This window comes from Ranitomeya variabilis, chromosome 3 (genome assembly GCF_051348905.1).
Source record: "Ranitomeya variabilis isolate aRanVar5 chromosome 3, aRanVar5.hap1, whole genome shotgun sequence".
Taxonomy (NCBI): domain Eukaryota; kingdom Metazoa; phylum Chordata; class Amphibia; order Anura; family Dendrobatidae; genus Ranitomeya; species Ranitomeya variabilis.
This window is the reverse complement of record NC_135234.1, coordinates 703,497,394-703,510,563: the sequence shown is the minus strand read 5'-3', so window position 1 is coordinate 703,510,563 and position 13,170 is coordinate 703,497,394. Positions and strand designations below refer to the sequence as shown.

The window sequence follows — 13,170 nt, the reverse complement described above, 5'->3', positions numbered from 1 at the left end:
CAAATAAAGGACTATGTATTCAGGAACTAGCCACCATAAATAAAGGTACCTTCACACGAAGCGACGCTGCAGCGATAGCGACAACGATGTCGATCGCTGCAGCGTCGCTGTTTGGTCGCTGGAGAGCTGTCACACAGACCGCTCTCCAGCGATCAACTATGCCGAGGTCCCCTGGTAACCAGGGTAAACATCGGGTAACTAAGCGCAGGGCCGCGCTTAGTAACCCGATGTTTACCCTGGTTACCAGCGTAAAATCTAAAAAAAACAAACAGCACATACTTACATTCACGTCCCCCTGCGTCCACTTCCTGACTGACTGAGCGCCGTACAGTGAGAGCAGAGCGGTGACGTCACCGCTGTGCTGCTTTCACTTTCACTTTGCGGCGCTGAGTCAGAGGAGGAAGCAGACTGCAGGGGACGCAATGTGAGTATGTGCTGTTTTTTTTTTTTACATTTTACGCTAGTAACCAGGGTAAACATCGGGTAACTAAGCGTGGCCCTGCGCTTAGTAACCCGATGTTTACCCTGGTTACCAGTGTAAAATATCGCTGGTATCGTTGCTTTTGCTTTCAAACACAACGATACACAGCGATCGGACGACCAAATAAAGTTCTGGACTTTATTCAGCGACCAGCGACATCACAGCAGGATCCTGATCGCTGCTGCGTGTCAAACGAAACGATATCGCTAGCGAGGACGCTGCAACGTCACGGATTGCTAGCGATATCGTTATAATGTCGTTTCGTGTGAAGGTACCTTAAATCTTCCTGCAGACATAATGGTGTTCTGCCTGATATACTTTTGCCATTAATAATCTTGCTATAGTGTATCTGCTTCTGATTATCTGATCATTTAGATGGAACAGATCAGACTTCCATCAATAGGATTAAGCTGCTGTAAGGAGATGGACATACTACCTACATTCCCCTACGAAGATACGAGTGCTGTTATGGTGTATAATGTAAATTGTGATATGCGCTATTGTTGTTGGTGTTGTGTTATGCCCAACAGTAGGGAGAGCTAGAGTTAATATTAACCCACAGTATGAGTGGCTAAGGTAAAGGGACAGAGACCGTTTCCTATCAGGATGTTGGTTAGGGCCCAGTGTGTGAGACCTGATGAAGTGTTAATAAAACGTGCGTTGGGACGATGGGAATGCTGCAGGCAGCTGGTGACATCTACATGTAAGCCTAATACCGTTCTTTGAGCTCCCCCTTTGCTATATACGGTATATATACAGTACAGACCAAAAGTTTGGACACACCTTCTCATTTAAAGATTTTTCTGTATTTTCATGACTATGAAAATTGTACATTCACACTGAAGGCATCAAAACCATGAATTAACACATGTGGAATTATATACTTAACAAAAAAGTGTGAAACAACTGAAATTATGTCTTATATTCTGGGTTCTTCAAAGTAGCCACCTTTTGCTTTGATGACTGCTTTGCACACCCTTGGCATTCTCTTGATGAGCTTCAAGAGGCAGTCACCGGGAATGGTTTTCACTTCACAGGTGTGCCCTGTCAGGTTTAATAAGTGGGATTTCTTGCCTTATAAATGGGGTTGGGACCATCAGTTGTGTTGAGCAGAAGTCTGGTGGATACACAGCTGATAGTCCTACTGAATAGACTGTTAGAATTTGTATTATGGCAAGAAAAAAGCAGCTAAGTAAAGAAAAACGAGTGGCCATCATTACTTTAAGAAATGAAGGTCAGTCAGTCCGAAAAATTGGGAAAACTTTGAAACTGTCCCCAAGTGCAGTGGCGAAAACCATCAAGCGCTACAAAGAAACTGGTTCACATGAGGACCGCCCCCGGAAAGGAAGACCAAGAGTCACGTCTGCTTCTGAGGATAAGTTTATCTGAGTCACCAGCCTCAGAAATCGCAGGTTAACAGCAGCTCAGATTAGAGACCAGGTCAATGCCACACAGAGTTCTAGCAGCAGACACATCTCAACAACAACTGTTAAGAGGAGACTTTGTGCAGCAGGCCTTCATGGTAAAATAGCTGCTAGGAAACCACTGCTAAGGACAGGCAACCAGCAGAAGAGACTTGTTTGGGCTAAAGAACACAAGGAATGGACATTAGACCAGTGGAAATCTGTGCTTTGGTCTGATGAGTCCAAATTTGAGATCTTTGGTTGCAACCACCATGTCTTTGTGCTACGCAGAAAAGGTGAACGGATTGACTCTACATGCCTGGTTCCCACCATGAAGCATGGAGGAGGAGGTGTGATGGTGTGGGGGTGCTTTGCTGGTGACACTGTTGGGGATTTATTCAAAATTGAAGGCATACTGAACCAGCATGGCTACCACAGCATCTTGCAGCGGCATGATATTCCATCCGGTTTGCGTTTAGTTGGGCCATCATTTATTTTTAAACAGGACAATGACCCCAAACACACCTCCAGGCTGTGTAAGGGCTATTTGACCAAGAAGGAGAGTGATGGGGTGCTACGCCAGATGACCTGGCCTCCACAGTCACAAACCTGAACCCAATCGAGATGGTTTGGGGTGAGCTGGACCGCAGAGTGAAGGCAAAAGGGCCAACAAGTGCTAAGCATCTCTGGGAACTCCTTCAAGATTGTTGGAAGACCATTCCCGGTGACTCCCTCTTGAAGCTCATCAAGAGAATGCCAAGAGTGTGCAAAGCAGTCATCAAAGCAAGACATAATTTCAGTTGTTTCACACTTTTTTGTTAAGTATATAATTCCACATGTGTTAATTCATAGTTTTGATGCTTTCATTGTGAATGTACAATTTTCATAGTCATGAAAATACAGAAAATTCTTTAAATGAGAAGGTGTGTCCAAACTTTTGGTCTGTACTGTATATATATATATATATATATATATATATATATATATATATATATATTGCAAAAATTTGGAACAGCACCAACCAACATACCTTTGCAATGTGCACGCATCCCCAGCCAGCAGTCACAGAAGGTTCCTTAGGATAATGAAAAAAAGAGGGGATACAGCACAGCAGACTTCCAAAAAAAGTGATGTTTAATGCCCAAACGGCGTGGCGACGTTTTGGATACAATCCTTTCCCAAGCTTTACAAAGGATTGTATGCGAAACGTCGCCCCGCCTTTTGGGCATTAAACATCACTCTTTTGGAAGTCTGCTGTGCTGTATCCCCTCCTTTTTTCATTATATATATATATATATATATATATATATATATATATATATAGCTCTGGCAAAAGTTGAGACCACTGGACAGCTTTCTAAAAAATCATCATCTCTACATGTCTGACAGCCGCTCCATTCCAGTGTTAGTTGAATTCCAACCAGAGTACACCTCATTCTACTTAATGTGCTTCTGATTAGGTGATCACCTGAACCAAAGCTTATTTAACGAAGGATAATAGGACAAGCAATAGGACAAGCTGGAAGGCAAAACAAGTGCTAGTAACATCCCAAAAGTAATAGGAATGAAAAAATAACTTTTAACCATGCCGAAGGAGTTGAAAAGATAAGTCCTGAGTGAGAAAAATAAGGGCTCAATTCTGGCTTTACTAGCAGAGGGACACAGTAGGGGTGTGTGCACACGTTGTGGAAAGGTGTGCTGATTTTTCCACACTGATTTTGGTAAATCCGCAGGAAATCCACACTGCGGATTTACAGCGTTTTTTTTCGTGGTTTTTGTGCGTTTTTCACCTGCTTTTTTACACCTGCAGATTCCTATTATGGAGCAGGTGTAAACCGCTGCGGAATCCGCAAAAGGAATTGACGTGCTGCTGAATAAACAATGCAGCTTTTCCGCGCGTTTTTTTCTGCAGCATGTTCACTGCAGATTTTGTTTTCCATAGGTTTACATGGTACTGTAAACTCACGGAAAACTGCTGCGGATCCGCAGCAAAATCCCCAACGTGTGCACATACCCTAAGCATCATGTTGCCTCCATCCTTAAAATTTCTAAGACGCCAGTCCATTACAACAAGGTCAAGCAGCAGATATTGAGGACAACAAAGCTACAGACCGGCAGAGGGCAAAAGCGACTCTCCACTGACCAGGATGGCCGTCATCTTATTGGAATGTCACTCAGCAACCACAGGATAACAACAAGTGACCAACAAAAGGAAAGGCAAATGGCAGCTGGGGTGAAGTGCACGCCAAGAACAGTTCATAACAGGCTCCTAGAGGCAGGACTCAAGTCGTGTAAAACTAGGAAAAAGCCTTTCATCAATGAGAAGCAAACGAGAGCCAGGCTGAAATTTACCAAAGACCAAGGATTGGACCATAGAGGACTAGAGTAAGGTAATCTTCTCTGATAAGTCTAATTTTCACCTTTGCCCAACACCTGGTCGTCTAATGGTTAGATGGAGACCTGGAGGGGCGTACAAGCCACAGCGTCTTGCACCCACTGTGAAATTTGGTGGAGGATCGGTGATAATCTGGGGATGCTTCAGCAAGGCTGGAATTGGGCAGGTTAAACTTTGCGAAGGACGTATGAATCAAGCCGCATACAAGTTTTCCTGGAAAAACAGTTGATTCCTGCTGGTCAGGCAATGTTCCCCAACTCTGAGGACTGTTTTTTTCAGCATGAGAATGCGCCATGCTACACAGCTAGGTCAATCAAGGTGTGAATGAAGGACTACCACATCAAGACCCTGTCATGGGCAGCCCAATCTCCAGACCTGAACCCTATTGAAAACCTCTGGAATGTTATCAAGAGGATGATGGATAGTCACAATCCATCAAACAAAGAAGAACTGCTTACATTTTTGTGTCAGAAGCAGTGTGAAAGACTGGTGGAAAGCATGCCAAGACGCATGAAAGCTGTGATTAAAAATCATGGTTATTCCACAAAATATTGATTTCTGAACACTTCCTGAGTTAAAACATGAGTATTGTTGTTTCTAAATGAAAGCACTGTTTCTTTTTTATTATTTTGACGATTTCTCATTTGCTGCAAATAAATACAAAATTTATTGCTTGGAACAAAAAAAAAACAAAACAACAATTTACATTTTACTCAAAAATATACCTATAAAGAGAAAAATTAGACAAACTGAAATTTTTGCAGTGGTCTCTTAATTTTTGCCAGAGCTGTATATACAGTGGGGCAAAAAAGTATTTAGTCATTCAGCAATAGTGCAAGTTCCACCACTTAAAAAGATGAGAGGCGTCTGTAATTTACATCATAGGTAGACCTCAACTATGGGAGACAAACTGAGAAATAAAAATCCAGAAAATCACATTGTCTGTTTTTTTATCATTTTATTTGCATATTATGGTGGAAAATAAGTATTTGGTCAGAAACAAACAATCAAGATTTCTGGCTCTCACAGACCTGTAACTTCTTCTTTAAGAGTCTCCTCTTTCCTCCACTCATTACCTGTAGTAATGGCACCTGTTTAAACTTGTTATCAGTATAAAAAGACACCTGTGCACACCCTCAAACAGTCTGACTCCAAACTCCACTATGGTGAAGACCAAAGAGCTGTCAAAGGACACCAGAAACAAAATTGTAGCCCTGCACCAGGCTGGGAAGACTGAATCTGCAATAGCCAACCAGCTTGGAGTGAAGAAATCAACAGTGGGAGCAATAATTAGAAAATGGAAGACATTCAAGACCACTGATAATCTCCCTCGATCTGGGGCTCCACGCAAAAATACCACCCCATGGGGTCAGAATGATCACAAGAACGGTGAGCAAAAATCCCAGAACCACGCGGGGGGACCTAGTGAATGAACTGCAGAGAGCTGGGACCAATGTAACAAGGCCTACCATAAGTAACACACTACACCACCATGGACTCAGATCCTGCAGTGCCAGACGTGTCCCACTGCTTAAGCCAGTACATGTCCGGGCCCGTCTGAAGTTTGCTAGAGAGCATTTGGATGATCCAGAGGAGTTTTGGGAGAATGTCCTATGGTCTGATGAAACCAAACTGGAACTGTTTGGTAGAAACACAACTTGTCGTGTTTGGAGGAAAAAGAATACTGAGTTGCATCCATCAAACACCATACCTACTGTAATGCATGGTGGTGGAAACATCATGCTTTGGGGCTGTTTCTCTGCAAAGGGGCCAGGACGACTGATCCGGGTACATGAAAGAATGAATGGGGCCATGTATCGTGAGATTTTGAGTGCAAACCTCCTTCCATCAGCAAGGGCATTGAAGATGAAACGTGGCTGGGTCTTTCAACATGACAATGATCCAAAGCACACCGCCAGGGCAACGAAGGACTGGCTTCGTAAGAAGCATTTCAAGGTCCTGGAGTGGCCTAGCCAGTCTCCAGATCTCAACCCTATAGAAAACCTTTGGAGGGAGTTGAAAGTCCGTGTTGCCAAGCGAAAAGCCAAAAACATCACTGCTCTAGAGGAGATCTGCATGGAGGAATGGGGCAACATACCAACAACAGTGTGTGGCAACCTTGTGAAGACTTACAGAAAACGTTTGACCTCTGTCATTGCCAACAAATGATATATTACAAAGTATTGAGATGAAATTTTGTTTCTGACCAAATACTTATTTTCCACCATAATATGCAAATAAAATGATAAAAAAACAGACAATGTGATTTTCTGGATTTTTTTTTCTCAGTTTGTCTCCCATAGTTGAGGTCTACCTATGATGTAAATTACAGACGCCTCTCATCTTTTTAAGTGGTGGAACTTGCACTATTGCTGAATGACTAAATACTTTTTTGCCCCACTGTATATGCATATATATGCGTGTGTTCCAGCAGCATCCGGTTTCTAGTCTTTTTTTCTATGTATGTGTTATGTTAATAAAAAATCTTTTTTAATGGGCAAATATACTCTGTAGATATTTTTCCAACCTTGTGTTGCCAAATGTTCAACGAGTTTAGCCCCTCATTATTATTGATATATGGGTCTTGTGTTGCCAACCTCCTTCACTGCAGCAGTGTACGATAGGATCCCTGTTCTTCAGAATGATGCAGATCTCATTGGTAGGATCTTCATCTACAATACATTTATGGCTTATTCCGTGAATGTACTATAAATGTATGAGATGGGAATACCCCTTTTGGTAAATACCATATAATATGTGGACTATGGGTAAAAACTATTAAATGCTGTGAAGGGTAAAGGCCGTGAAATTACAAATCCCGTGACTAGAGACCTCTCACTTAGGCAAATCAAATCCCCTGCTTTGCACTGATGAGGGGCAAATAGCCCCAAACATGTGTTTGCACATGGAATGTCTGCACTGGATTTTTATCCTAAAAGTCATGTGGCAAGGATCATTAAAGGGTCAGTATTGACTTTTACTATTGCTGCCCCTAATCGGTGGCACTATAGATCTAGTCCTCTTCCTTTTGAAGGGGATATGTGATGATTGGACCTGGTCCAGCTGCAATCTGTGGCCATCGGATGGGAATCCTGAGAGCCACCATGTTTTACCTTAGTGTATCCACAGCTCTTCTTTTGATTAGTCAGCCTGGCGTGATGTCACGGTTGCAGTGTGACGCACTTGCGATGTTGCGCCAGTCCAGCAAATCAAAAGAAGAATTGTGGATGCCATCTAAAGGCTCCGGTCCAGCGGCCGCAGATTACTGAGCCAGTCCTGCACATCCATTTCCGTGTTATATAGTGATAGAATTTCCTCCGTGTAACATTAGTCCATTTTGTCCCATGTTCTCTAGTGCAGCCTACTATAGATTTCCTTTATTTGGTGTGAAGTTTAGTTTTTCTGCTGCCATTGTAGGGCAGGTGTGTAGACGGCTTCATGTGTAATGAAACATACACTACAACCAATGCACAAATGTGAAGAGACGCTGGAGGGTATTGATTCATTCTTGGTTGACAGGTGAAATCATGGCTGCACGACTAAGCACGGCAATTATAGTATTAAAATATCAGAAGGTCAGAGGAACAGATAATATTCTTCCCTGTGTCAGATTAAAAATTGACACTCTTTGACAGCACGGGATCCCTGGCTGAGAAAATTATGACAGCTTAACTCATATTGCAGTTGTAAAGCTGTAATTTCTAATGAACTTTACAATGACTGTCTTCTCCTGTGGTGAAACATGACAGAACGCTCTGGATACACAGCCCGGATCTCTTTCTAATATGTAAACATCAATTATATGGAGTATTAGGTATTATTTGGAATTGTCTTTACTACAATAGGGACATCATAATCCTGTCACACTTCCTCTGGGCAGATCTATTGTGTCATTGTAAAGAATGCTGTTCCAGCCCATTACACCGCGCTCTCCACGTTTGCGTTGACTGGCGGCTTGTGGAACTGGTTTAAATGGTGTACTTCTAAAAGCGCATTATACAACAGTCTCGTCAGGAGGAGTTATTATTCTTCCTAGTTGTAAATGTCCTAAAATTACCAAAACTGGGATCAGGTAGTTTGGTGGAAAGCAATGCCTTGTGTGCGACCAATTACTATGTATTAAAGGTGATCTGTCTGTTTCACTACTATGATGCAATATGCCAACAGATTTCTTGACAGGCTGCAGTTCACATAGTAACCACTGGGTGGACACACAGCTACCCATGTCATAAACATCTCCCGGCAGAGTGTCAAAAATCATGTCTGTTCTTTATAAAGCTCGGTCATCTCATTCAGCGCATGTCAATATATCGAGCCAAAAGCAAAGGTTAGGAAGGACCGAATAAACTTGTTTCTTTAAGTACGTATTCTTGTATTGTAATCCCCTGCACAGTGTGTGGACACGAGTGCTGATATACTGAAAAAGAGTTGTGAATGGACGAAAACGTTACTAGTCTGACCCCCTCACTGATCAGTGAGTGATGGCGTATGCTACCAATATGCCATCTCTTCTTACAGTGAGAACGCTCCGATAAGAGCAGTTAGATCATGTCATGCTACTGTTTCAATGCTATAAAGTAACTGCTGGGGCCCCCATTATTCCTGAGAACAAGGGGTTTCTGCCACTTTTCATGTACTCTGTTGGAGATATATGGAAGCAGCGCTGTAATCTGTAAAGATGACCTGTTGCATCTGAGAAAAACACAAAAAGTGACAGTAAATGAAATTAGAAGAATCTTCTCTACTTGTCATTAGCAAAAGAGATCGTTTCCCTCAGTATTACCGTGGTGCAAGTTTTACGTTCATTTTAACCGCATTCATGCAAAATCTTGGTACAAACTGAGGAGGTGAACAGATTCTGTACATCCGATTTATAAAGACTAGTTTGTTGACTGGTCCAGTGAATTTCACTGGAGAATCAGTTTACCTGTTTTTCCCATAAATTCACCAAAAGTTAAGTGCAAACGTTGTAAATGAATTCACCAATGCATCCTAATGTGCCATAAACCACCAAAGATTTTCATCTAATCCCCAACCAGAAGCCTGAACGTTACTTCATATAGAATATTGTTATATATTACCCATATAGTAGGATGTGTCTGGGTAAATGTGGCCCAGCTGCTTCAAAAGGAAGAAGAGTAAATACATGCTTCTTAAGGGTTAATTTACTGGGAGGTTGAGGGTAACATAACTGATTCTAAAGGTTTTGTCTGAGTCTTAGGCTACTTTCACACCAGCGTCGTACGACGCATGTCGCAATGCGACGTACCGACGCATACTGTGAAAAAAAATACACAACGGGGGCAGCGGATGCAGTTTTACAACGCATCCACTGCCCCATTGTGATGTCCGGGGAGGAGGGGGCGGAGTTCCGGCCGCGCATGTGCGGTCAGAAATGGCAGACACGACGCACAAAAAAAGTTACATGTAATGATTTTTTGTGCCGACGGTCCGCCACAACATGACGCATCCGTCGCACGACGGATGCAACGTGTGGCAATCCATCGCAATGCGTCGCTAATGCAAGTGTATGGAGAAAAAACGCATCCTGCAGGCAACTTTGCAGGATGCGTTCTTTCTCCAAAACGACGCATTGCGACGTGCGTCATACGACGCTAGTGTGAAAGCAGCCTTACACTGCATTTACACAGACCCCAAAGCAGACATACCGAGGAGAAGCTGTGACTCTGTAATTTTAAGCCACCTCCTCCTGCTTCTCCGTAATATATAGCAATCCATGTTACATTGATAAATACTTCACTATGGCCAGCATGAAGACAGCAGCACAGATCACCTCTGTGTTTACATGCTGCACACAATTCTCCCAATTCTAGGAAGTCTCACAGAGTTGTGAAGACTGTGAGACAGTGGAAAACCCTACTACAGCCTCCCTACCAGAACAGGGAAGAAATTTTGCAAATGCTAAGGTGCCCCAGATAAAATTTAAGAAAAAAAATCCTCTCCTCTCAGACCGGTGCTGTGGCCTCAGATTGGTTGTAGCAGTCACGTGACTTATCAATGTCACGTGACCACTGGGAGACACAGCACCAACACAATCCGAGCCGTGGCAGTAAGCAAGGTAAATATTTGTGGGTTTTTTTTCCATTTTATCTAGGGAATTTTCGCCTTTAAGAAGGAGCTGTCCAGTAGAGGGCAACTTCTTTAATACTCAATAACTGTAAACAGACATTTTGAAAAACATGAGAAATGTGTGGGAAGTTATCAACCGTTATATGCTGAAATCATCGGATCTCTTTAAGAAACGTTGCTTCCAAAAATCCCATTGTGTAGTTCTGTGGTTACAGCGCTTTTCTGTTCGGTTTCGGACAGTCTGCCATAATGGGTAAGCCTCCATTATCAGGATTTGGGGATTTTTAAGATATCTATTGTTTTAGCTGAGATTCTTAATGCGTTAGTCTGCACTTTTCTTTTTAGGGGCGTGCAGCTTGTTGGGGCCGGGCGTTCCCCCTTGATTGACCATCGTTGTGCCACTGACCCAAACTGTGTGCTCCTGATGCTCTAATATGGGGCGGCTTGCCTCTGCAACATTGGAGGAGCACAGCCGAAACAGCAACTGGCCCAGATCAGGAGCGAATAGTGCCCTTCAGCCATACCGGACGGCCTCAGCACAGTGCTTACAAGCTCAATAGAAATCAAAATTGTCAAAAAGGGGCTGTCACCAGGTCATAAATGGCCAGTATGTGTTCACATTTTATTCTTGCTGTTCCCCTAAATAACCCATTTTTTGTTTTTGTTTTTTTAAATCCTACATTGCTCCAAGGTTAATTAAGGACACGCCCCTAGAATTCTGAGCCACACCCCCTTAGACCATCAAAATTAGGATAAAATAAAATGCCCGTATTTCTGTAATTGTATGGCGGTTTAACCTAACATCACCCCCACCCAAAAAAAGCAACAACAAAAATACCCTGCATATTCAGGGGACCAGCAGGAGTAAAATAAGAGCAAGACCTGGTGACCCGTCCTCATTAACCAGTGTGCATGTGGCCTAGGTAGTGAGCTGAAAATAATTAAAAAAAAATGCAATTATGACAAAAAAAACTGTAGAATTTTGCAAGTTGCTTATTTTTACAAGCACTTTTTCTTTCTACCCATCTTTTAAGGGGGGTCACACCTTTTAAATACTGCAACAAGCTGTGCACTATTATGCTGTGTGGTCACCATTGCTGATGAGTTTTTGCGTCTCGTCATGTCTGTCACATTCATTTAACTGTTTTTACTTTTCTCATTCATCAAGATTCCTGAAGCGTACTTTATAAGGGACCCCCAGACTTTTCTCCTTACTGGGGACTTTGTGCAGGTATCTGTGCTCGGTTAGCGGTGTGGGCACATATTATTAACATGTTCACGTGTGTTCTGGGCGAGTCAGAGATGTCTCTCCGGTCTTTAGCTGCATGTCACCACAGGTTAACATTCAAAGATAACCCAGATCCGATCATAAAATGGTTATTTGGTTAAGTGAAGCATGCTCGAGAGAAAGCAAAGCTTGTCTGCAAAAATACTAACACATGGGTGAGTCTGCAGCCCGGGAGAAAAGCACGGGTGAATTTTCTGGACTTCTTTCATGGCTGACTTGGGATGTGCTTGCATTGTCAAATAGTGTGTTGACCTATCTCTTTGATGCATATTGATTATGACAATCACTCCTCTCTCCCTGCAGGCCATGGAGGCACAGATACAGAATTTTGGACAGACGCCATCTCAGTTGCTTATTGAGCCACATCCGCCTCGGAGCTCAGCCATGCACCTGGTGAGATATAACGGCTTGTAGAGGTTGTTTTTTAGCAGAAAAACAGGCCTGGTTTTCCTTTTTATTTCAGAATGAGTGTACATATAAGGAGAACGAGTGTGTGTGTATATATATATATATATATATATATATATATATATATATATATATATATATATGCACACATAATCCAAACTCATTATTTTCCCTATCACAGTCCTGTTTTTTATATTTTTTTACATCCACCACCTTAAGGGGATATTACTGATGCCACAAATTAGTATTATTTGTTTGATGAAAATATGGATCACCTTTTCATATCAATTGTGCTCTGCTTTGAAGCCATCCATTGGCAACCTTGATTGCTCACTTTCCATGGACAGAAATAAATTGTGTTCATTTATTTGACAATAAATGGCTGCAAGCAGAGATGTTGAAAATAGTAAGAACATGATACAGAAAGTGCAGTTTATCAGACAATTTATTTTAGAAAAATATTGTATATTTGAAGAAACTAAAAATACCCCTTTAAACCGAGAGTTCGAAACATCCAGGCTGTTAATCTTGTGTATAAGAAAAATATTAAAGGGGTTGTCCAGGCAGTATATGGCATGTCGCACTTCACCTCCTATGTGGCGGCAGCAAGTCATGGCATCTTCTGGTGATAACAGCTGATGACGAAAAATGGTTTCTGTATTAGAAAATCTGTTTAATGAAGAACTACTACTTGGGTATATTTCTAATACAACCAACATTTTTAAAAAAATATATGCATAAAAAAGGATTAAATGTCTCCTATCTGTAGAAAGGGGCATTTTAAAGTTTCGGCAAATGATAATTATATAATAACACACAATACCTAAGATGAAAACAAAATGAGCAAAAACCCTGCTGTAAGTAATTAAAAAGTAACAGTATATCTAAATATCATAGGATACTTGGTAAACACTGTTTTTGATTTAAAAAAGCGCAAAAGGCATCCCACCAAGACAAGGTGTACCCAAATCTGAATGGTCCTATACTATCTCGAATAGTGAAACCTTTTTTTTTGTTTTATTTATATAATAAAACAAAATTATGCAAGCCTGGCGGGTCGTATCATTGGGGGACACACAGAACCATGGGATAGTCTGCTGCCACT

The 13,170-nt window shown here is 42.0% G+C and overlaps 1 protein-coding gene across 6 annotated transcripts in view; it reads left to right on the top strand.

Annotated features, from left to right (window-relative positions):
• Nucleotides 1–13,170, top strand: part of NBEA (neurobeachin) — an 838,139-nt gene that overhangs the window by 787,770 nt on the left and 37,199 nt on the right. For 4 of the 6 annotated variants that reach the window (XM_077298226.1, XM_077298223.1, XM_077298224.1 and 1 more), the window contains 2 exons: nucleotides 11,538–11,600; nucleotides 11,961–12,050. In XM_077298226.1, coding sequence (XP_077154341.1) covers nucleotides 11,538–11,600; nucleotides 11,961–12,050 — 153 coding nt within the window. The remainder of the gene's footprint in view (nucleotides 1–11,537; nucleotides 11,601–11,960; nucleotides 12,051–13,170) is intronic. The other 2 variants (XM_077298228.1, XM_077298227.1) reach the window with 1 other exon arrangement.